General features: G+C 47.7%; 1 protein-coding gene across 7 annotated transcripts in view; it reads left to right on the plus strand.

Annotated features, from left to right (window-relative positions):
* EML1 (EMAP like 1) overlaps positions 1-24,840 on the plus strand; it is a 230,324-nt gene that overhangs the window by 182,435 nt on the left and 23,049 nt on the right. For all 7 annotated transcript variants that reach the window (XM_050954124.1, XM_050954128.1, XM_050954122.1 and 4 more), the window contains one exon: positions 9,889-9,988. In XM_050954124.1, the coding sequence (XP_050810081.1) occupies positions 9,889-9,988 (100 nt within the window). The remainder of the gene's footprint in view (positions 1-9,888; positions 9,989-24,840) is intronic.

Below are 24,840 nucleotides of genomic sequence, written 5' to 3' on the forward strand. Positions count from 1 at the left end.
GTCAAGTCTAGAGTAGTCAAATACCGGGTATTACTCAGACGGTCCACTAGCTCATCTATGTGAGGTATGGGGTATGCGTCAAACTGGGATACTTCGTTTAGTCGTTTAGTTGCAAAACCTTGTGGTGCCACCAGGTTTGGGCAACAGCACGATTGGGCTGGACCAGTGACTGTGGGATTCTTCGATGATCCCCAACTCCAGCATTTTTTTTACTTCTGCTTTTATTTCCTCCCTTTTGGCTGCTGGCACCCGATAGGGCCTCATTGTTATTCTGGCCCCAGGGTTCGTGACAATGTGGTGATACGTCTCGGTTGTTCGACCCGGTTTTGTTGAGAACACATCCGGAAGATCATCTCAGACACCTCATTCTTCTGGTCTGGTGTTAAATCGGTAGACACTCTCACCTGTTTGGAAGGCTTGTTTTCCTGGGTTAGGTCTTTTTGGACAGTTATGCACGCCTCTTGTGCATGCCAGGGTTTCAGAAGGTTGATGTGATAAATCTGTTCTTGTTTTCGGCATCCTGGCTGCCGCACCTTGTAGGTTACTTCCCCCACGGGTTCAACCACCTCATAGGGTCCCTGCCATTGGGCCAGAAACTTGCTTTCTGCCCTGGGTACCAACACCATCACCCGATCCCCTGGTTGGAACTGTCAGACTTTTGCCTGGCGATTGTAATGGGTTCTCTGGGCCTCCTGTGCCTTTTCCAAATGTTCCCTTATAGTCGGGGTGACCCGAGCTATCCGGTCTCGCATCTGTATTACATGTTCTATTATATTTCTCCCCTCATTGGTTTCCTCTTCCCAGATCTCTTTGGCGATATCTAGTATGCCGCGGGGGTGACGCCCGTATAATAACTCGAAGGGGGAAAACCCAGTTGAGGCCTGAGGCACCTCCCAGATAGTGAACATAAGATAGGGTAGTAGAGTGTCCCAATCCTTCCCGTCCCGACTTATCACCTTCTGTATCATAGCCTTGAGGGTTCAGTTAAACCTTCATACCAACCCATCAGTCTGCGGATGGTAGACTGAAGTTCTCAGGCTATGTATATGGAGCAGCGTACAGAGGTCCTTGATTAGCTTTGACATAAATGGGGTTCTTCTTCGAGTGCTTGCTCACATCCATTCCAGTTAGGTGTGCGCACGCCACGTGCACATTCATCGGAAGATTTTTACCCTAGCAACACTCGGTGGGTCGGCTGGGCGCCCCCTGGAGTGGCGCTGCCATGGCGCCGGATATATACCCCTGCCAACCCAACCGCCCCTCAGTTCCTTCTTACCGCCCGTGTCGGTCATTGGAACAGTGGAGTGCGGTTTTACTGACCTCCACCTCCCTAGCTACTCGTAGTTCTCTAGTTATTTTGTTCGAGGTTCCTCAAGGGCTTGGAGCATTTATACCCTCAAGTACGCTGCCCAGCCCTGACCTGGGACCTCAACCTGGTTTTAACCAGACTTATGTCTCCCCCATTTGAGCCGTTAGCAACCTGCTCGCTACTATACCTGTCTTGGAAGACAGCTTTCCTCATAGCCATTACATTGACCTGACGAGTCTCCGAGCTTAGGGCTCTTACGATGGATCCGCCGTACACTGTGTTCCACAAGGACAAGGTGCAGTTGCGACCACACCCGGCATTCCTCCCTAAGGTGGTTTCGGTCTTTCATGTTAACCAGGACATCTTTCTTCCGGTCTTCTTCCCGAAGCCACACTGAACGCCATGGGAGCAACAATTGCACTCCCTGGACATCCGTAGAGTGCTCGCATTTTATATTGAGCGGACAAAACCATTTCGTAAAATGCCCCAACTCTTTGTCGTGGTAGCAGACCGAAAGAAAGGCCTACCTGTTTCCTCTCAGAGGATCTCATCTTGGGTGACGGCGTGCATCCACACTTGTTATGATTTGGCTCATATTTCCCCAAGCCACATCACCGCGCATTCTACCAGAGCTCAGGCTTCATTTGCCGCCTTCCTGGCTCATGTACCTATCCAGGAGATATGTCATGCAGCTACCTGGTCCTCGGTCCACACCTTTGCTTCGCATTATGCTCTGGTTCAACAGTCCAGAGATGATGCAGCCTTTGGCTCAGCAGTTTTGCATTCTGCCACATCTCACTCTGACCCCACTGCCTAGGTAAGGCTTGGGAATCACCTAACTGGAATGGATATGAGCAATCACTCGAAGAAGAAAAGACGGTTACTCACCTTTGTAACTGTTGTTCTTCGAGATGTGTTGCTCATATCCATTCCAAACCCGCCCTCCTTCCCCACTGTCGGACTAGCCGGCAAGAAGGAACTGAGGGGTGGTTGAGTCGGCGGGGGTATATATCTGGGGCCATAGCAGCGCCACTCCAGGGGGCGCCCAGCCGACCCACCGAGTGTTGCTAGGGTAAAAATCTTCCGACGAACATGTATGCGGCGCGTGCACACTTAACTGGAATGGATATGAGCAACACATCTCGAAGAACAACAGTTACAAAGGTGAGTAACCGTCTTTTCCTTGGTCTGTTAATATCTCCTTTGGTAGCCCCACTCTGCAAAGATCCCCACCCAGCTTTTTGGCTATTGTTTTAGAGGCTGTGTTCCGCAGGGGAACGGCTTCTGGGTAGCGAGTAGCGTAGTCCAAAACAACAAGTATATATTGGTGGCCCTGAGCCATCTTCTCCAGGGGTCCCACTAGGTCCATGGCTATTCGCTCAAAGGGGACTTCTGTGATGGGAAGGGGTACTAAAGGTGCCCTCAGGTGGGGATGGGGACTGTGCAGCTGACACTCCGGGCAGGACGTACAGTACCTCCGCACTTCTTCATATACTCCGGGCCAGAAGAACCGTAGTAGAACTCGTGCCAAGGTCTTCTCTACCCCCAAATGCCCCCCCAAAAGATGACTATGAGCAAGACTTAATACAGCGTTCTGGTGTTTTTGAGGTATTAGGATCTGCTGTACCTTCTGCCCATGTACCGGTGCAACCTGGTATAAGAGATTCTTCTTCATTATGAAGTAGGGTCCTGGTCCCTGGGTTTTCCCTTCCACGGGGACCCCTTCTATTTCAGTCACCTCCTTTCTAATGTTGTCGTATCTTGGGTCTTCAGCCTGGTCCCGTCCAAAATTTCCTCTCCCGGGGCTAATCTTCCCAAGATCTAGGGGCCCAGTCTCTGTTGCCTCCACTGGTTCAGAAGCGTTAGGGTGGGGGTCAGACTTGGGTGCTTCTCCCTCCTGGGTGGCCTCCTTTTCAGCTGCTCGGGTCTGCTTACCTATGAGAGTGACCCTCTGGCTTTGAGTCAGTATTCGGGTTCCCAAGGCCTTAGCTGCCCTCCTTTCCCTTTTTGACTTTCTACCCTGTCTGGGAATGGAAAATAAATCTGGGGATATTTCAGAGAAGACTGGGGGTTGACAGTCTACTGTGGAAGCCTCACTAACTTCAGGGTTCCCCTTTTCCTCCAATCCTCCTACTGGGAGTAAGTTTCCAAACCCTAGGAAGTCCCTCCCTATGAGCACCGGGTATGGAAGTGTAGGGACTACACCTGCTGCTACCGCAGTAGTGTTCCCCTGAATCTCGAGTTTTACTGGGATGCTGGGGTAATAACCAACTGTCCCATGGACGCATGTTATCCCTGTATGCTTAGCTCGCAGCAGCTGACTACACTTGACGAGCTTCCCTGAGACAAGCGTGATAGCACTCCCCGAATCAACCAGTGCCGTGGTCTGTACCCCATTTAGTTTCACTGGTCTGGTGTACAAATATGGGGTTAGTGAGATGCCCACAAGGTAGATTAGGGAACATGGATCTGCCCAGTTCCTCAGCTTACACTGCATCGGCTCCTCAGCATTGGGACACTGTGCAGCTATATGTCCCCACTCCCCGCAGGCATAACATCTGTATGGAGCCCTAGGCATTCCCCGATCTCTTGGTTTGGGCAATCTAACATCATGATCCTCTTCTCCCTCTGTGCTCTGACTCTTTGTGGCGTCTGGTGAGCCTTCAGCCCCTCTCCTTTTCCATCTGGGCCCTCCTGGTGGCCCAGTCACCCGAGCTCTAAGGCTTGGTGCTACTAGTTTAATCCGGGGTGCCTCTTCCTTAACTGGTCGGGTCAGCTCCCTTGCCGTCCTTCGCCTCCCTACCAGTGCAACAACCTCATCATAGGTGGAGGGTTCGTTCTGGCTTACCCAGGCACGAAGGTCTGACGGTAGTCCCCTCATGTATCAGTCGATGACCAGAACCTCTAGTATCTCTTCTGGACTCCGGGATTCCGTTCGCAACCACTTTCGTGCGAGATGGATGAGGTCATACAATTGGGACCGCGGGGTTTTGTTTTCCTGGTACCTCCACTTGTGATACCATTGGGCCCGCACTGTGGTCATTACCCCAGATTTGGCCAGGATCTCTGCTTTCAGCTGGGGGTAGCCTGCTGCAGCCTCTTCAGGCAGATCATAGTAAGCCTTCTGGGCCTCCCCACACAGGAATGGGGCAAGGATGCCAGACCACTGATCTCAAGGCCAGGCCTCCCGTAGGGCTGTCCTCTCAAAGGCCAGAAGGTATGCCTCTACATCATCCTCCCGCGTCATTTTCTGCAGCCAATGGCTGGCCCAAATGATCTGCGTCCCATCATGGCCACGGTTCAGCTCTGTAAGGGTCTTTACCTGGTTTACCAGTTCCCGCAACGTAGCCTGGTCTTGAGAAGCCCGGTCTTGAGAAGCCTGAAGGAATGTCTAACATAGTGAATGCTTATGGGAAGGGGGTAGGTTTAGAAGATAAAATAAAAAAAGAGCAAGTTAAAAATCACTTAGAAAAGTTAGATGCCTGCAAGTCACCAGGGCCTGATGAAATGCATCCTAGAATACTCAAGAAGTTAATAGAGGAGGTATCTGAGCCTCTAGCTATTATCTTTGGAAAGTCATGGGAGACGGAAGAGATTCCAGAAGACTGGAAAAGGGCAAATATAGTGCCCATCTATAAAAAGGGAAATAAAAACAAGGAAACTACAGACCAGTTAGTTTAACTTCTGTGCCAGGGAAGATAATGGAGCAAGTAATTAAAGAAATTATTTGCAAACACTTGGAAGGTGGTAAGGTGATAGGGAATAGCCAGCATGGATTTGTAAAGAACAAATCGTGTCAAACCAATCTGATAGCTTTCTTCGATAGAATGAAGAGTCTTGTGGATAAGGGAGAAGCGGTGGATGTGGTATACCTAGACTTTAGTAAGGCATTTGATACGGTCTCGCATGATATCCTTATCGATAAACTAGGCAAATACAATTTAGATGGGGCTACTATAAGGTGGGTGCATAATTGGCTGGATAACCGTACTCAGAGAGTAGTTATTAATGGCTCCCAATCCTGTTGGAAAGGTATAACAAGTGGGGTTCCGCATGGGTCTGTTTTGGGACCGGCTCTGTTCAATATCTTCATCAACGACTTAGATGTTGGCATAGAAAGTACGCTTATTAAGTTTGCAGACAATACCAAACTGGGAGGGATTGCAACTGCTTTGGAGGACAAGGTCAAAATTCAAAATGATCTGGACAAATTGGAGAAATGGTCTGAGGTAAACCGGATGAAGTTCAATAAAGACAAATGCAAAGTGCTCCACTTAGGAAGGAACAATCAGTTTCACACATACAGAATGGGAAGAGACTATCTAGGAAGGAGTATGGCAGAAAGAGATCTAGGGGTCATAGTGGACCACAAGCTAAATATAAGTCAACAGTGCGATACTGTTGCAAAAAAAGCAAATGTGATTCTGGGATGCATTAACAGGTGTGTTGTAAACAAGACACGAGAAGTCATTCTTCCGCTTTACTCTGCGCTGGTTAGGCCTCAACTGGAATATTGTGTCCAGTTCTCGGCACCGCATTTCAAGAAAGATGTGGAGAAATTGGAGAGGGTCCAGAGAAGAGCAACAAGAATGATTAAAGGTCTTGAGAACATGACCTATGAAGGAAGGCTGAAAGAATTGGGTTTATTTAGTTTGGAAAAGAGAAGACTGAGAGGGGACATCATAGCAGTTTTCAGGTATCTAAAAGGGTGTCATCAGGAGGAGGGAGAAAACTTGTTCACCTTAGCCTCTGATGATAGAACAAGAAGCAATGGGCTTAAACTGCAGCAAGGGAGATTTAGGTTGGACATTAGGAAAAAGTTCCTAACTGTCAGGGTAGTTAAACACTGGAATAAATTGCCTAGGGAGGTTGTGGAATCTCCATCTCTGGAGATATTTAAGAGTAGGTTAGATAAATGTCTATCAGGGATGGTCTAGACAGTAGTTGGTCCTGCCATAAGGGCAGGGGACTGGACTCGATGACTTCTCAAGGTCCCTTCCAGTTCTAGAGGCTATGAATCTATGAATCAGCAGGCGATTAGTCTCTTACTGCAGCTGCACTGCCTCCTGTTGGGCAGCTGCCTGGACACGGGTAGCCTCCTGCTGGGCCACCGTAGCTTGTATCAATGCCTGTACTAAGTCATCCATTGTGGTGAAAACAAAAACCCTGTACCTTTTTTTTTTTAAATCACCTTCCTTCTTCTGCCGCACTGTGCACGTCAATCCCACCTCTGACACCAGCTGTGACAAAGTTCCTCCTCTACCTTGGTGGGTCCTGCGCTTATTGGCAGATTTGCTCACCTCAGTGATCTTCCCCACAGTCTGGATCAACTCCTCCTGTGTATGATAAGGAGTTGGGAGGTTTGGGGGGGACCCGGGCCTGCCCTCTACTCCGGGTTCCAACCCAGGGCCCTGTGGATTGCAGCTGTCTATAGTGCCTCTTGTAACAGCTGCATGACAGCTACAGCTCCCTGGGCTACTTCCCCATGGCCTCCTCCAAACACCTTCTTTATCCTCACCACAGGACCTTCCTCCTGAGGTCTGATAACGCTTGTACTCCTTAGTCCTCCAGCAGCACAGCCTGTCACTCTCAGCTCCTTGTGCCTCTTGCTCCCAGCTCCTCACACACACTTCCTCTTCTCTGGCTCCTCCCCACCTGACTGGAGTGAGCTCCTTTTTAAACCCAGGTGCCCTGATTAGCCTGCCTTGGTTGGCTGCAGGTGTTCTAATCAGCCTGTCTGCCTTAATTGGTTCCAGCAGGTTCCTGATTACTCTAGTGCAGCCCCTGCGCTGGTCACTCAGGGAACAGAAAACTACTCATCCAGTGACCAGTATATTTGCCCTCTGCCAGACTCCCTGTACCCCACTGGTCTGGGTCTGTCACAATACCTTGCAACGCCAGCTTCAGCAATGCCATCTGAACACTTGTATTCACTTTCAGGTGACATTGTAAATAAGAAGTGAGCTGCATTATCTCCTGTAAATGTAAAGCAACTAGTTTGTCTTAGTGATTGGCTGAACAAGAAGTAGGACTGAATGGACTTTTAGGCTCTAAAGTTTTACATTTTTTTGTTTTTGAGTGCAGTTATTTAAAAAAAAATCTATATTTATGATAAAGAGAATGCACTACAGTACTGGTATGAGGTAAATTGAAAAATACTGTTTCTTTTGGTTCTCTTTTTTACAGTGCATATGTTTGTAATAAACAAAACTCTTTTTTACAGTGCATATGTTTGTATTCAGTGTTGTAACTGAAATCAATATATTTGAAAATATAGACATCTAAAAATATAATAAATTTAAATTGATAATTCTATTATTGATTAACAGTGTGATTAAAACTGCGATTAATCATGGCTATTTTTTTATCTCACAATTAATAAAAAAATTAATAATTTGACAATCCTACATTAAGTAGTAAATCCTTATACAGACTTCTTCTCTTTGTTGCTGTTACATATATTTAATTGAAAGGGTTTAAAATGACATTTACACTTTTGTACTTTACTATACATATTCTCCTCTGATATTCTTTCAGAGATAACTTTTCAATCTCTGGATAGTGGTCATAATATGCAGTGTGTGTCACCTGGATTCTTCAGAGTCTGAGAGGAATGGCAGCACCTCTGTTCTTTTCTGAATGCTTCAAAGCCTTGTCAGCATACAAAAGTCTGGGGATCCTTACAGCTAGCAGCATTTCAGTACTTGAGTTAATAGCTGATTGGTTTACTCAGCTGCTGGTGAAACAGAAATCTATAGGCTATATCCAAAGAGTTAGCCAGCCCTCACAGCAGAAATTTCTCTTCGTCCTGCTGAGCCCACAGTCAGTCAGCCATAGGGCTGTCTTTAACATCTATATCTATAACCTTCCCTCCCCCCCAGCTCTGATTGACTAAGCTCTCAAATGATAAGTATGGGTGGGACCTGCAAAACTTACTCCTGGGGGAATTCCTCTGTCCACATAATTTTGTATTTTCCCGCATAAAATACATTCTGCTCAAGAAGTTCTGCTGTTCCACCTTTTGCCCAATGCAGCTGGCTGTTCTGGCATCATAGCGGCCCCTGGTGGGCAAAATGCAGAACTACATCACTTCTGGAACAGAATGTATTTTCTGTGGGGCAAAAAAAATTCTCTGCCCAGTGCTGCAGAATTCCTCCAGGAGTAGAAGTTCATCACAGCACCCTGCCCATGGAGCCAGGTTAGGACAGAGCGAAGCACACAGGAATTCTGGGGGATCATAGATTGAGGTTCAGAATGGCTAGTGGGGGGACAGACTGGGGCATGGACTCAGGAGCTAGTGGGGTGACAGAACTGAGCCTGGGGATGGGGGAGAGGGGCTGCAGAGACATATGGAGATAGGAGGGCGGGGACAGGCAGATGTGCTTGATTGAATAGGAGGGGCTTGGGGTCAGCCAGGGTCTTCATGGGGGAGGTTTCCCAACTCCCTAACAATCTCCGCCCAAAAAACCTTCTCGCACCCACACCCAACACCTTCCAGGTTCACTCCTAGGCTCCTTCCCTCTCCCTCAGCTCTTCCATAACCCCTGACTCCCCCAAACCTTGCACTGCTTCTGACAGGTGCACGAAATACTGTTCTGTATTATAATTTAAATGAATTGCTCAAAGTTCTGTATTAATATGCCTAGTAAGGAATTCATTTGTCAAAATTTTTTTTACCAGACTCTTTATTTTTGGTCTGTATTGTTACAGACATACTTGCTGACAGATATTTTGAAATAAATTACCAAAATAATTGAAACTGGCATGATTATATTGTGTTATTTTGACAAATAAAATATGTAGAATTTTGAATAATTTTTTAAATAGTGTGTGCAGAATTTTTAATTTTTTGGAGCAGAATTCCCCCAGGAGTAAAAACTGCTTGCCCTAAATGAAAACATCTTATGCAGCTTCACAAACAGCTGCTGAGCATGCTTAGTAACTGCCATGCCCTACTTCTGGATGTTCCTGTGCCCTTTAGCTGAGTTTCTCTGGACTTGTGCACAAAACATAGCATATTCAGAAAAAAAAATCCATGTCTCCTCCCCACTGCTTCCCTCCCTTTCTTTGGGCTAATTTTTTTTTGAAATGCTGCAGTATAAAGCATGTGAGCTATGCATGTTCTGGTTGGCTTCTACTTTTTAAAATCTGTCTCCTTAAGCAAGCCAAGTTGAAGAAAATTACTCAAATAATTGTAAATTTATAAACATATTAAAGTTGGAACTCTTAAATATGTGCCTTGACATTTTCTGTTTTCATTTTTAAATGCATTTTTAAGGATAGCCTCTGTTAAACTGAGAAAGTATTACAGATGCATTTGTTACCTCCAGAACAAATATACCTGGAGCACCTACACCTCACAGAACTTCCTCATTGTTCTTCAAAGAAATCTCAAGCTTTTCTGAGAGTGTTTGGAGAACTTAATTTCTGAAAGCCTATACTAGCTCCTGCTTTTTTTTTCAGATGAATAAAAAGAAAATATTACAGTATTAATATTAGGACTAAATTGAATTAAATATATACAACTAAAAGGAATGGACTGTGTGTTGCTGTAAATGTACTAATTCTCTACCATACAGAAACAAGAGAAGCCAAAGTTTGTCCTGTGTGTGACCTTTTCTGAAAATGGTGATACAATTACAGGAGACTCAAGTGGAAACATCTTAGTTTGGGGAAAAGGTAAGACAAGACAGATTATAATAGTGCATTGTATACTATATTGAAATAGAACAACTGTTTATTTTCTTTTGAGTGGTTTGTGCATGTATACATTCCACTGTAAGTGTATCTGTGCCCAGTGCATTTGAGTCAGATAATTTTCACAGCAGTACCACTAGGCAGCACATGTGACCCTGCCCTCCTTGTGGTTAGAGCCAAGGGCATAAAAGGGGTGTGATTGCTGCCTCCTTCTCAGTTCCTTCTTATGGCAAGAACTGGAGCTCTCCATCACTCTTGAGCCTCAGTTAGCCAGCTTAGAAAGACAATTTCTCACTTTGTATATAGACTCATAGACTTTAAGGTCAGAAGGGACCATTATGATCATCTAGTCTGACCTCCTGCACAGTGCAGGCTACAGAATCTCACACACCCACTCCTGTATCAAACCTGTATCTGAGCCACTGAAGTCCTCAAATCATGGTTTAAAGACTTCAGGGTGCAGGGAATCTTCCAGCAAATGACCCGTGCCCCATGGTGCAGAGGAAGGCGAAAAACCCCCAGGGCCTCTGCCAATCTGCCCTGGAGGAAAATTCCTTCCCGACCCCAAATATGACGATCAGCTAAATCCTGAGCATGTGGGCATGAGGACTCGCCAGCCAGATAGCCAGGAAAGAATTCTCTATAGTAACTCAGATTCCACCCCATCTAATATCCCATCACAAGCCATTGGGCATATTTACCACTAATAGTCAAAGACCAATCTCATTATACCATCCCCTCCCTAAGCTTATCAAGCTTAGTCTTGAAGCCAGATATGTCTTTTGCCCCCACTACTCCCCTTGGAAGGCTGTTCCAGAACTTTACTCCTCTGATGGTTAGAAACCTTCATCTAATTTCAAGCCTAAACTTCCTGATGGCCAATTTATATTCATTTGTTCTTGTGTTCACATTGGTACTGAGCTTAAATAATTCCTGTCCCTCCCTAGTTTTTATTCCTCTAATGTATTTGTAGAGAGCAATCATATCTCCTCTCAGCATTCTTTTGGTTAGGCTAAATAAGCCAAGCTCTCTGAGTCTCCTTTCATAAGACAGGTTTTCCATTCCTCAGATCATCCTAGTAGCCCTTCTCTGTACCTGTTCCAGTTTGAATTCATCCTTCTTAAACATGGGAGACCAGAACTGCACACAGTATTCCAGATGAGATCTCACCAGTGCCTTGTGTAACGGTACTAACATCTCCTTAGCTCTACTGAAAATACCTCGCCTGATGCATTCCAAGACTGAGGGCCATGTCACAGCCATATCACATTGGCCATATCACGGCCATATCACATTGGTGACTCATAGTCATCCTGTGATGAACCAATACTCCGAGGTCCTTCTCCTCCTCTGTTACTTCCAACTGATGCGTCCCCAGCTTATAACAATAATTCTTGTTATTAATCCCTAAATGCATGATTTTGCACTTTTCACTATTAAATTTCATCCTATTACTATTACTCCAGTTTATGAGGTCATCCAGATCTTCCTGTATGATATCCCGGTCCTTTTCTGTATTGGCAATACCTCCCAGCTTTGTGTCATCCGCAGACTTTATTAGCACATTCTCACTTTTTGTGCCATGGTCAGTAATAAAAAGATTAAATAAGATTGGTCCCAAAACTGATTCCTGAGGAACTCCACTAGTAATCTCCCTCCATCCTGACAGTTCACCTTTCAGTCTGATTCGTTGTAGTCTCCCCTTTAACCAGTTCCTTATCCACCTTTCAATTTTCATATTGATTTCCATCTTTTCCAATTTAGCTAATAATTCCCCATGTGGAACCATATCGAATGCCTTACTGAAATCGAGGTAAATTAGACCCACTGTGTTTCCTTTGTCTAAAAAATCTGTTACCTTCTCAAAGAAGGAGATCAGGTTGGTTTGGCACGATCTACCTTTTGTAAAACCATGTTGTAATTTGTCCCAATTACCGTTGACCTCAATTCCATTAACTACTTTCTCCTTCAAAATCTTTTCCAAGATCTTTCATACTACAGATGTCAAACTAACAGGCCTGTAGTTGCCCAGAACACTTTTTTTTCTTAAAGATAGGAACTATGTTAGCAATTCTCCAGTCCGTTTATAGATTCATTAAAAATTCTTGCTAATGGGCTTGCAATTTCATGTGCCAGTTCTTTTAATATTCTTGGATGAAGATAATCTGGGCCCCCCAATTTAGTCCCATTAAGCTCTTCGAGTTTGGCATCTACCTCACATGTGGTAATATCTACCTCCATATCCTCATTCCCATTTGTCATCCTACCATTATCCCTAAGCTCCTCATTAGCCTCATTTAAGACTCAGGCAAAGTATTTATTTAGATATTGGGCCATGCCTAGATTATCCTTAACCTCCACTCCATCCTCAGTGCTTAGCGGTTCCACTTCTTCTTTCTTTGTTTTCTTCTTATTTATATGGCTATAGAACCTTTTACTATTGGTTTTAATTCCCTTTGCAAGGTAGCTTTCCTTGCTGATCACTCAATCTTCCACTCCTTGTAGGCTTTCTGCTTTTTCTTAATTACCTCTCTGAGATGCTTGCTCATCCAGCTTGGTCTACAACTCCTGCCTATGAATTTTTTTCCCTTTCTTGGGATGCAGGCTTCTGATAGTTTCTGCAACTTTGACTTGAAGTAATTTCAGGTCTCCTCCACCTTTAGATCCCCAAGTTCTTCAGTCCAATCCACTTCCCTAACTAATTTCCTTAATTTTTTTAAGTTAGCTCTTTTAAAATAAAAAAACCTAGTCCCAGATCTGTTTTTGTTTATCCTTCCATTTAGTTTAAACTGAATTAGCTCTTGATTGCTTGAACCAAGGTTATCCCCTACAACCATTTCTTCTAGGAGGTCCTCACTACTCACCAAAACCAAATCTAAAATGGTATTCCCTCTTGTTAGTTCTTCAACTACTTGGTGAAGGAATCCATCAGCTATCGCATCCAGGAAAATCTGAGCTCTATTATTATTACTGGCACTTGACCTCCAGTCTATATCTGGGAAGTTTAAGTCTCCCATGATCACACAATTCCTATTAGTATTTACTTCATTAAAAACATTTAAAAGGTTTCTATCCATATCCAAATCAGATCCCGGCGGTCTGTAGCACACCCCAAGCACTATCTCAGGGGAGGCTCTAGTAGCTTTCTTCCCCAATGTGATTTTTGCCCAGACAGACTCTTTCTTATCCATTCCATCCCTTGTTATTTCTTTATGGTCTACCTCATCATTGATATACAATGCTACTCCACCACCTTTGCCTTTATTTCTGTCTTTCCTAAACAGCACATACCATTCAATACCTGTACTCCAGTCGTGACTACTATTCCACCATGTTTCTGTTATCCCTATAATATCCGGTTTCACTTCCTGCACCAGTAGCTCTAGTTCCTCCATTTTGTTACCTAGGCTCCTCGCATTGGTGTGCAAACATCTTAATTCTTGTTGTTTGGCTTCACTCACATTCTTTATCCAATTAGGCCCAGACATTCTACCACCAATATCATCTATTAGACTGGTATCTACACTACCCTTCCTCCTTATGTCCATTTTCCTACCCGCGGCTGTATCCTTTTGTCATAAACAGATAGCTAAGGGTTAATGTCTCTTTTACCTGAAGCACCTGACCAGAGGACCAATCAGAAAACCGGATTTTTTTAACTTTGGGTGGAGGGAATTGAGTGTCTAAGGTCTTTGTTTTCTGGCTGCCTGCTTGCTCTGAGCTTTGGAGAAGTAGTTTTACTTTTTAGTCTTTTGTTTCTAAGTGTAAGGACAAAGAGATCAGATAGTAAGTTCTATGGTTTTTTTTCTTTGGTATTTGCATAAATATAAGTGCTGGAGTGCTTTAATTTGTATTCTTTTTGAATAAGGCTGTTTATTCAATATTCTTTTAAGCAATTGACCCTGTGTTGTATCATTTAATACAAAGAGAACATTTGTACTTATTTTTTTTTCTTTTTATATAAAGCTTTTTTTTAAGACCTGTTGGAGTTTTTCTTTACTTCAGGGAAATTAAGTCTGTACTTACCAGGGAATTGGTGGGAGGAAGGAATCGGGGAAATCTGTGTGTTGGATTGCTAGCCTGATTTTTGCATTTCCTCTGGGGGGAATAGGAAAGTACTTTTGTTTCCAGGATTGGGAACCGAGAGGGAGATTCACTCTGTTTGGGTTCACAGAGCTTGTGTCTGTGTATCTCTCCAGGAGCACCTGGAGGGGGGAAGGGAAAAAGGATTATTTCCCTTTGTTGTGAGACTCAAGGGATTTGGGTCTTGGGGTCCCCAGGGAAGGTTTTTCAGGGGGACCAGAGTGCCCCAAAACACTCTAATTTTTTGGGTGGTGGCAGCAAGTACCAGGTCCAAGCTGGTAACTAAGCTTGGAGGTTTTCATGCTAACCCCCATATCTTGGACGCTAAGGTCCAAATCTGGGACTAAGGTTATTATATGGTGGCAGCGGTGGGATATAGACAGAATCCAGAAGCCAGTAGGAATATTATATTTTTCTTTTCTCTGCTAAGGGCTTTTTAGCAGAGAGAAACAGTTGGTTTTAAAAGGGAACCAGAGAGAATTTTTTTTTTCTGCTCTCTCTCGCAGTTTGTGGCTTGCATGTTAAGGGTCTTTTGTCATGCAATAGCCCTCCCATTAGGAGGCAAGTAGCAGCACTTATAGGCATGCAAATAAAGTGTTTTTTCTGGTTTCCCTTCATTGAACATTAGCTAGAGAGAGAAAAGGAAAATTAGCTAAAGGCACTGTTGCTAGGCAGACTTCAGGAGGCAACAGAGAACCTGCAGTTCAGAAGATAAACACCGGAGGGCACCCCAACACAAAAAAACAGGAACCATGACTTCTAAGGCAAAAATTGACGCCGAAGAACAAATCAAAGAAGCTGAACACAGGCGACAGATGGAGATGAAAGAAAGAGAAGAACAGATCAAAGAGGCAGCCTACCAAAGAGAACAGGCAGCCAAAGAGGCAGCCAAAGAGGCAGCACACAAAAGAAAACTAGAAGAAGAAGAGATGGCCTACCGAAGGAAACAAGCAGAAGATGAGTTGGCCCACAAAAGGAAGCAAGAAGAAGAGGAGGCGGCCCACCGCCGAGACATAAAAAAACACCAAAAAAAATGGAAAAACAACAAAAAGAATACAAATTAAAGCACTCCAGCACTTATATTTATGCAAATACCAAAGAAAAGAAACCATAGAACTTACTATCTGATCTCTTTGTCCTTACACTTAGAAACAGAAGACTAGAAAGTAGAACTACTTCTCCAAAGCTCAGAGCAAGCAGGCAGCCAGAAAACAAAGACCTTAGACACTCAATTCCCTCCACCCAAAGTTAAAAAAATCCGGTTTTCTGATTGGTCCTCTGGTCAGGTGCTTCAGGTGAAAGAGACATTAACCCTTAGCTATCTGTTTATGACACCTTTCTTTCTTCATTTTCTTCCCTTTCAATGTTAAAATCCAGTGTGGAGATTACCTGGAGATCTCCTAACCATCTCCCCCCAATTCCTAGTTTAAAGCTCTCTTAATCAGTTGTGCTAGCCTCCATCCTAGAAGTCTATTTCCCTCCCTACTCAGGTGAAGTCCGTCCCGAGAGAACAGTCCTCTGTCCATGAATGCCTCCCAGTGGCCATGCATCACAAAGCCCTCCTTATAGCACTACTGCCTGAGCCATCCGTTGATCGTCATTATCTTTTCACACCTTTGTTGCCCTTTTCTAGGAACAGGCAGAATCCCACTGGAGATCTCCTGAGCCTCGATTTCCTTAAGCATCTTCCCCAGCCTGGCATAGTCTCCCTTGACACGTTCCAGCGAGAATCTAGCCATATCATTCGTTCCCACATGAAGGACAATCAGTAGATTCTTTCCTGCTCCCGTTAGGATCCTCTTCAGCCTCAGGTCCATGTCCTGTATCTTAGCACTCGGCAGATAGCGCACTCTTCAGTTCTCTGGATCAGCTCTGGTTACAAGCCTGTATATTCTTCTCAGTAAAGAGTCTCCTATCATGTAGACCTGCCTTTTCCTGGTGATGGTACAATTCTCCAGTCTATCCCCTGTTCCCTCTGGCTGCAAGTCCTCTCGATTCCTATTCATTCTTGCAATCCTCCGCAACCCATCCCGTATCCTCCTGGGGTTCGTGTTTGGTGTTATCTCCATTGACTTTTCCCCTTTTCTTATAGGACTAGCTGCTCTTCTCTTCTTCCTTGCCCTCTCACCTTCAGCGATCACCTGCTGTGCCCTGTCTTCATTTTCCAATTCCGCAAACCTGTTCTTGAGCTCTATTTCTCCTTCACAAGTGGTCTTTTCCTGGGCCTGGTTCTCTTAGTCACATGCTTCCACCATCCACTTTCCTCACCTAGCAGTCTCCCCTCAGAGTTCTTTGGTCCTGCTTCCATCTGCAAGTCTGAGCTTTTCCGTTCAGACTCCTCATGTCTTTGCTCCATCATCCACTTGAATCCCCTTCTAAGCTCAACCAGAGTTTCCACCTGCATCTCCAGTCCTTGGATCTTTTCTTCTGTCAGCTCTATCAGGCAGCACTTCATGCAGATGAAACTCTTATCAGGTACTCCCTCCAGGATCATGTACATGCCGCAGCTTCCACATCCAGTCATCTTCATTGTGTCTTCCGCTGCTTGGGTCACTACCACTGCTGCTTCTGTATCTGTCATAGCCTTCTCACCTAAATCCTGTAAATCTGGGAAACACAAACCAAAACATCACCACCCACACTAAAACAACCCCCCAACAAACACCAAAACACTGCTAAAGCACGGCACACTCCCTGTCTGATCCTCTGCCTGCCTCTCTTAGTCTTCCCCCAAACTCCCCCTGCAAACTCCCACTCAAACTCCCCTGTTTACAGCTCTGTTTGCTGACTCCTGTGCCGCTGCTGTAGTTATAATTCATTTACTATGGTTATAGTTTAGTAGGCAATTAGCTGACCGTGATTTTAGGGATTTTTGCCATGCAGAAATACCCTGGATTTAAACAGTGTGCCACGTGCAGGGCTGTTATCCCTATCACAGATAAACATAAATGCTGCCTAATTTGTTAGTGTGGAAGAAAACAATCCTCACTCTGCGTTTGTTAGCAACAAGTCAGAGACAGTTTATTATGAGCAATTGCAAGGGAAAACTGTGGTCAGACAGGGGGTCCCCTGACCTTAAGCAAATCTTCCCCCTACAAGCAGTATAAGACATACATCCCGTTACATACATCAACAGCTAACGGTTATCCTTCGTTTATACAAATTCCCTCCAGACGCTACCTTATCTCAAGGTTTCTGCTTAAGTCAGCATTCCATCCTTATCAACTGAAAGCAAGGTGAGAACAGCATCTCCTACAACTCTCTCGTTGTTAGGGTTAGGGTCTTAAATGGTCTAAAGACATCTACCTCCAGATCCTCCTTTTTCTCTTACTTTTCTGCTTCCACATTAGGGAATTTCTCCTCTGCATGTCTCGCCTAATCAGTTCCCTGTTCTCTCTCCCTGAGATTTCTGTCTGAAGGTTCATCTCCTCTACAAGGTGATGTGTTCCTCTTCAGAGCCTGACCCTGACCACAAGAAAGTAGAGAGGTCCTCCATAAGGAGTGCCCCTCTGGTTGTCACAGCTCCAAAGCTTAGATCCTCCTGTCTTGTGGCTTCATCAAAGCTTTCAAAACTTTCTGAGGTTGATAGGCCACACTCCTAATCTCACAAAAAGTCCTGTGGTGCAAGGTGTGGGCACAAGCACCAACATATTAGTGCCATCTGAGATGGCATTATTGACTCTAGCAGGGCCACTGGGACTGGTGCCATCTCTGTTACCAGAGAGATCTTCAACCCTGGCACTGTTGGATCTGGTACCAGCTCCCCCGGCTGGAAACTTACTTCTGTTGTTGGTGCTGTCAATGCCACAAGCCTTTCATGTGGCAAGAGATTTACTGTGCTTCCCTTTACTGTACTTACCTCTGCTGCATCAGCCAACTCTGACTGCAGCTGCTTCAGCCCTGTCTGCTCCTCCCTTAGGTCCATCAGCTCTTCCAGCACCTGCCACTACAGCTTCTGCATCTTCAGTCCAGTACATATCAGCACTGTCGACATCACCTCATCTTTCACCATTCTGTTCACCTTGTCTGCCCCCTCTGGCACTGTTGGATACTTCTTCAATGTCGGTATTTTGAGGGCAACATGATGTATTTCCAGGGGGTGTTGGAGGTCTGGGCATAGGACTGACTCCCCCATTCACTGAGGAGAGTTACATTTTCTGCTTGTTGGACTCTGACCATGATAGACCTTTTATCTCTAAGGTCTTTCAGATCTCCATGCAGATCTTATTCTAGGGATACGCGGCCCAGGGATCAAAATCACTACACTTATAAAGATGCTCCAGTATGGTGCCCTCCACCATGAGCACTACAAAAACGTGGGCCTTGTGGACGTCTCCAAGGCTCTCTGGACCTCCACCAACTACACAATCCGGGAGGAGTCACCTTCTCCAGCTCCTGTAGCTACTTGTGAAGCTCCATGAAACCACAAGGTCACCCCTTGGCAGAATCCACAGACCAAGAAGTATCAATGAAAGAACCTCTGAATATTCCTCCTTGCCTTTCTTCCTTTTCTCCAGAGGAGGCTATCACACTGGAGTCAACTTTACCTCCACCTGAAGACTTCAAGGTCTTTCAGGACCTCATGAGGAGAGTAGCTGTTTCTTTAGGAGTGCACGCAGAACTTGTGCAAAACAACCTGCACAAACTATTAAATATCCTGCAGACTCCAATTCCTCCCAGGGATAAGGAATTCTATTGCAGATTCCCTCAGCAGGAACTTGATAGACCATCACAAGTGATCAATACACCAGGACATTCTGTATCAGATTATCCATCAGTGGCATTATCTGATAATAGACCTCTTTGTGACCAGCCTGAACAAGTGCAGGACATTCTGCTCCAGAGCAGTCACAGTCCAGGTTCTTTGACAGACTCCTTCCTTTTCTGTTGGTCAGGTCTTCTATTGTACGTATTTCCTCCTGTCTTGGTCACCCCGGGGGTGAACCGGAAGCTAGAAAGTGACAAAGTGACTTTAATCCTTAGAGCTCCAGACTGACCAAGACACTACTGGTACACTGTCCTATATCAAGGACCTTCTGTCTAAGGAAACAAGGCAACTTTCTGCACTCCAACCTACAGTCACTTTACCTCGTTTGAGTGAATGATCTCTGGTTCAGCAAGGAGGAGAGAGTTGGCTCCCAAAATGTCCAAGCCATTTTGGTGTGAAGCAGAATGGACACAACCAGAGCAGCAAAATGAAAAAGGTTCTCAGCCTGAGTTGAGTACCACCAATTGTCACCAAGTAGGGTGGAAATTAGGCATATTTTAGAGCACCTGCTGCAGTTGAAATTGTGTGTTCTCTCTGTCAGCTCTGTAAGGATATGTTTAGCCTCCATCTCCACAATATGTTTGCCAGTAGAAGGGCTTTCTATTTTTTTGCATCCCTTATCTGAATTTTTGAAAGGCCTCATTCATATGTACCCTCCCATTTTGATCCTGTATTCTTTTGGGACCTGAATTTTGATTTGTCCTGTTTAATGAATTCCCCCTTCAGGCCCTTAGCACCAACTTTGTTATCATTCCTACTAATAAAGACAGTGTTTCTAGGAGCAATTAGGTCTGCAAGAAGGGTATCAGAGCTCTGGGCATTACTAGTTTATGCCTCATATAATATCCACATTCCATCTCTGTCGAACCTTTCATCTTCAAGGATTTTTTTGAAAACTGAGATCTAGCAAAGCTGAAGAAAGGCATCATACTTTGGATGTAAAGAGGACTCTATCCTTTTATGTGGACTGCACAAAGTCTTTTAGTTTGTCTCCTAGACACTTTGTAACCTTCACTGAAAGGATTATGGTCATCCAGTTACAGATCAGTGCATATTTCTCTGGATTTCTGACTGTATCAAGCTCTGCTATAATCTAGCAAAGGTTGCTCCTCCTCTGAGAATAACAGCCCATTCCACTAGGCCTCACTTCACTTTGTCAGCCTTTCTGGGTAACATCCTGATAACGGATGTCTACAAGGCAGCAATGTGATTGTCAGTACATACCTTTTTCTAGACACTATGCTATCACTCAAGCTTCCTGGAATTATGCCAGTTTCAGCAAATCAGCGCTGAAGTCTCTCTTCAAATAATCTGAAGTTACACCACCTATAAGGAACTGCTGGTGAGTCACCTATAGTAGAATGTATATGTACACAATCACTCAAAGGAGAAAAAACAGTTACTTATCTGTACAGTAACTGTTGTTCTTCAAGATGTTTTGTGCACATATGCTTTCCACAACCCTCCCATCATTCCTGCTACTTTGGGCATTAGTTAGATGGTGGGTGTGAAGGAATGTAGAGGAAGGCAGCATCTACACCTCTTTTATGCCTTTGACTTTGAGCATCGGGGAGCAGGGGCACGTGTGCCACCTAGTGTTACTGCTGGCAAAAATCTCTGACTCGAGTGCATTGGGCACACATACACCTATGGTGCCCAACACATCTCAAAGAACAATAATTCTTCGAGTGATTGCTCACATCCATTCCAGTTAGGTGTGCGCGCCGTGCGTGCACGTTCGTCGGAAACTTTTTACCCTAGCAACTCCAGTGGGCCGGCAGGTCGCCCCCTGGAGTGGCGCCGCCAAGGCGCTCTATATATACCCCTGCCGGCCCACCCGCTCCTCAGTTCCTTCTTACCGCCGTGTCGGTCGTTGGAACTGTGGAGCGCGGCATAGCTGTCCTCCACGTCCCTAGCTCTCCTTGTTATCTCTCGTTATTGTTATAGTTGTTAGTTAGATCGTTAAGTATAGTTAGTAAGTAATTAAGTGTAAATAGTGTTGTAGATAGTTGTTCGCCGGGGGCTGTAGCCCTTCCCGGCACCCGGCACCGGGCTCATGCCTGGTTCGCCGGGCTTTAAGCAGTGTGCGGCCTGTAAGAAGCCTATGCCTACCAGCGACCCCCACGACGCGTGCCTGAAGTGCCTGGGGGAATCGCACAGATCGGACAAGTGCCGCATCTGCAAGGCTTTTAAGCCCAGGACAAAAAAGGAGAGAGACCAAAGACTCCGGACTCTCCTTATGGAGGCGGCACTTGACCCGGCGGCTTCGCAGGCCGTGATCTCGGCGCCGGCACCGGATCGCACCGGCACCGGGAAGACTCCCCGGCACCGACCTTCTCCGGCACCGGGTGCAGAGCCGAGACCGTCAGCGTCTGCTACTCCAGCCAGGCAGACCCGACTGGAGCGCCCGGCCTCGACATCGGCCGCGGTGCCGCCGGCACCGTCGACTCCGGGCCCGGCGGGTCCGTCGAGTCCGGTGCCGCCAAGCTCCCCCATAAGATCTGGGGTTGAGATATTGGTCCCATCCACACCGGAGACCTTCGCCTCGGCACGGGACCTTATTGCCTTGATGGAGCCTACTCAGCTGCCACCCCCGGTACCTCCGGTGCGGGTCGCATCTAGAGGCAAGCCCATGATGTCGGCACCGTCTCGGGACTCGCGCTCGCGGTCCAGGTCCCGACGTCACGGCAGATCAAGATCCCATCGCCGCTCGCAGTCCCGGCACCGCTCCCCTCGGCGGTACCGGTCGCACTCGCGGCACCGATCGACCTCCAGACGGTCGCGGTCTGACTCCAGCCGCCGATACCGGCACCGTGACTCCAGGAGCCAGTCCCGCCGTCACTCGCCGCACCGGTCGACCTCCCGGCACCGAGCTGGTGGCAGGTCCCGGTCCCGGTCGACCTCCCGGCACCGCGTCGGTGGCAGGTCCTGGTCCTGATCCCGGCACCGAAGCAGCGGCCGGTACCGGTCCAGATCCCGGCACCGAGACAGAACCCGGTCCCGGTCCCGATCCCGGCACCGTTATGACTCCCGGTACCGATCCCCGGCACCGAGAACATCTTCGCTGCCGACCCGCGCAGACCCTTACCAGCCAGGGTCGGCCCCGCCGTGGCCTTCTAGGCAGCCGTCGGTGTCTTCGCAGACGGACAGCGGGTATGCGCTGGGCACCGACCGGCAGGCGGCGCTCTTTCAAGACCCGCCGCAACAGGACCAAGGCCCGCAGCAGTGGGGGTTTTGGACCCCATGGGCATACCATCAAGCCCAGGGCCCCCAACAGCTTCCTGCTAGGCCTGCGACGGCGGAGCACAGGGTGCCGGAAGCCTCGTTGTCTCACCCCCCTCCCTCCCCGGATGGAGAGGAAGGGTCCAAGCAGCAAGACTCCGCTCTGGCTCCTGAGACAGAGGCGAGGGCCGAGGGGGACCCCCCATTGGACACTTTCTTGCCGGGGGTCTCCTCATCCTCCTCCCCTGATGAAGCGGTGGCTGGCACCTCCTCCAGTAGCCCCCCCCCCGCTGGATCTCAGGGCGCACCAAGACCTCCTTAGGCGAGTAGCTCAGAATCTGAGCCTACAAGCCGAGGAGGTCTCGGAGATCGAGGATCCGATTGTCACCATCCTCTCGTCGGATGCTCCCACCAGGGTCGCCCTACCCTTCATAAGGACGATCCAGGCCAACGCCAATACTATCTGGCAGTCACCGGCCTCCATCCCCCCTACGGCGAGGGGCGTCGAGAGGAAGTACATGGCCCCCTCTAAAGGCTATGAGTACCTCCATGTCCACCCGACACCGTGTTCCCTGGTGGTACAGTCGGTGAATGACAGGGAGCGTCATGGGCAGGAAGCTCCAGCCCCCAAATCCAGGGAGGCCAGGCGTATGGACCTCCTTGGACGCAAAGTCTACTCGGCTGGGGCACTGCAGCTCAGGGTTTCGAACCAACAAGCCCTGCTCAGTAGGTATGCGTTCAACTCATGGGTGGCAGCGGACAAATTTAAAGAGCTGCTGCCGCAAGACGCCCGCCAAGAATTTGCGGCCATCCTAGACGAGGGCAAGAAGGTTGCGCGTACATCGTTGCAAGCTTCTTTGGACGCTGCAGACTCGGCTGCCCGCACCCTCGCCTCGGGGGTAACGATGCGCCGTATCTTCTGGCTGCAGGTCTCTGGCCTTCCTCCGGAGCTCCAACATACCATCCAGGACCTCCCGTTCGAAGGCCAGGGCCTGTTTTCCGAAAAGACAGACCCCAGACTTAAGAGTCTCAAGGACAATCGGGTCATTATGCGCTCCCTCGGGATGCACACGCCGGGAACGCAGCGCAGACCCTTCCGGCCACAGCAGCAACAGCAGCGCAGGCCATACCCCCAGTTCCGCCAACGGCAGGACCTCAATAGGTGCCGTGGCAGGAATGGAAGGCGTAGGCATTTGGGGAACCAAGGGGGACAGAATCAAGGCTCCTCTAAGCCCCCGCCTGGACCCAAGCCTTCATTTTGAAGGTGCGCCCGAGGGCGCAGTAACAGTTTCCCCCACGGATCCTTCCCCCCCGTTTTCCAACCTCCTTTCGTTTTTCCTTCCGGCGTGGACCCAAATAACATCGGACCGCTGGGTCTTGCGTACGGTGCAGACGGGATACCGCCTGCAGTTTACATCGTTTCCTCCTTCCCGCCCCCCTTCCTCGTCCCTCTTCAGGGACCCCTCTCATGAGCAATTCCTTCGACATCAGGTACAGACGCTCCTCAACAAAGGAGCTATAGAGGCGGTTCCGGAAAACGAGAAAGGCAAGGGGTTTTATTCCCGCTACTTTCTGATCCCCAAGGCCAAGGGAGGCCTCAGGCCTATCCTCGACCTGCGAGAGCTCAACAAATACCTGGTGAAGTTGAAGTTCCGCATGGTATCCCTGGGGACCATTATCCCATCCCTGGATCCGGGAGACTGGTACGCCGCCCTCGACATGCAGGACGCTTATTTTCACATTGCCATTTGGCCACACCACAGACGTTTCCTTCGTTTCGTGGTGGGCCCCCTTCACTACCAATTTGCAGTCCTCCCATTTGGCCTTTCTACGGCCCCGAGGGTATTTACAAAATGCATGGCAGTCGTTGTGGCACATCTTCGGCGCAGTCGTATCCACGTGTTCCCTTACCTAGACGATTGGTTAATTCGGGGCACGTCGGAACTGCAAGTTTGCAGCCACGTCCGCGTGATCACCGGCCTGTTTGCTACCTTGGGCCTCATGATCAACATGGACAAGTCCACCCTGATCCCCACGCAGAGGGTGGAGTTCATCGGGGCCGTCCTGGACGCCACCGTGGCCAGGGCTCTTCTGCCGTTGCCGAGGTTCCAGGCATTGTCGGCGATCGTTCAACGACTGCGGGCAGCCCCCTTGACATCAGTGCGGACATGTCTAACCCTGTTAGGCCACATGGCAGCATGCACGTTTGTGACCGGTTATGCTCGGCTCTGCATGAGGCCCCTCCAGTTGTGGCTCATCGAACATTACCGGCCGGCAAGGCAGCCGCTAGACATGCTGATCACAATCCCCCAGGGGGTGTTAGATTCTCTCGACCGGTGGCTAGACCAGTCCGTAGTGTGTGCGGGGCTCCCTTTCCACCCACCTCAGCCCTCGGTGTCCCTGACAACGGATGCCTCAGATCTCGGCTGGGGGGCCCACCTGGGAACCCTGAGAACGCAGGGCCTGTGGTCCCCGCAGGAGGTGAGGTTGCACATCAACATGCGGGAGTTGAGAGCGGTCCGCCTTGCTTGTCAAACGTTCTGTCACCAGCTTCGAGGTCGTTGTGTCGCGGTGTTTACCGACAACACGACGACCATGTACTATATCAACAAGCAGGGCGGCACCAGATCCTCTCCCCTATGTCACGAGGCGATGCGACTCTGGGACTTTTGTGTAGCCCACTCCATTCACCTCACGGCTTCCTTCCTCCCCGGAGTACGGAACACGCTGGCGGATCACTTGAGCAGATCCTTCCTATCGC

This window comes from Gopherus flavomarginatus, chromosome 5 (assembly GCF_025201925.1).
Source record: "Gopherus flavomarginatus isolate rGopFla2 chromosome 5, rGopFla2.mat.asm, whole genome shotgun sequence".
Classification (NCBI taxonomy): domain Eukaryota; kingdom Metazoa; phylum Chordata; order Testudines; family Testudinidae; genus Gopherus; species Gopherus flavomarginatus.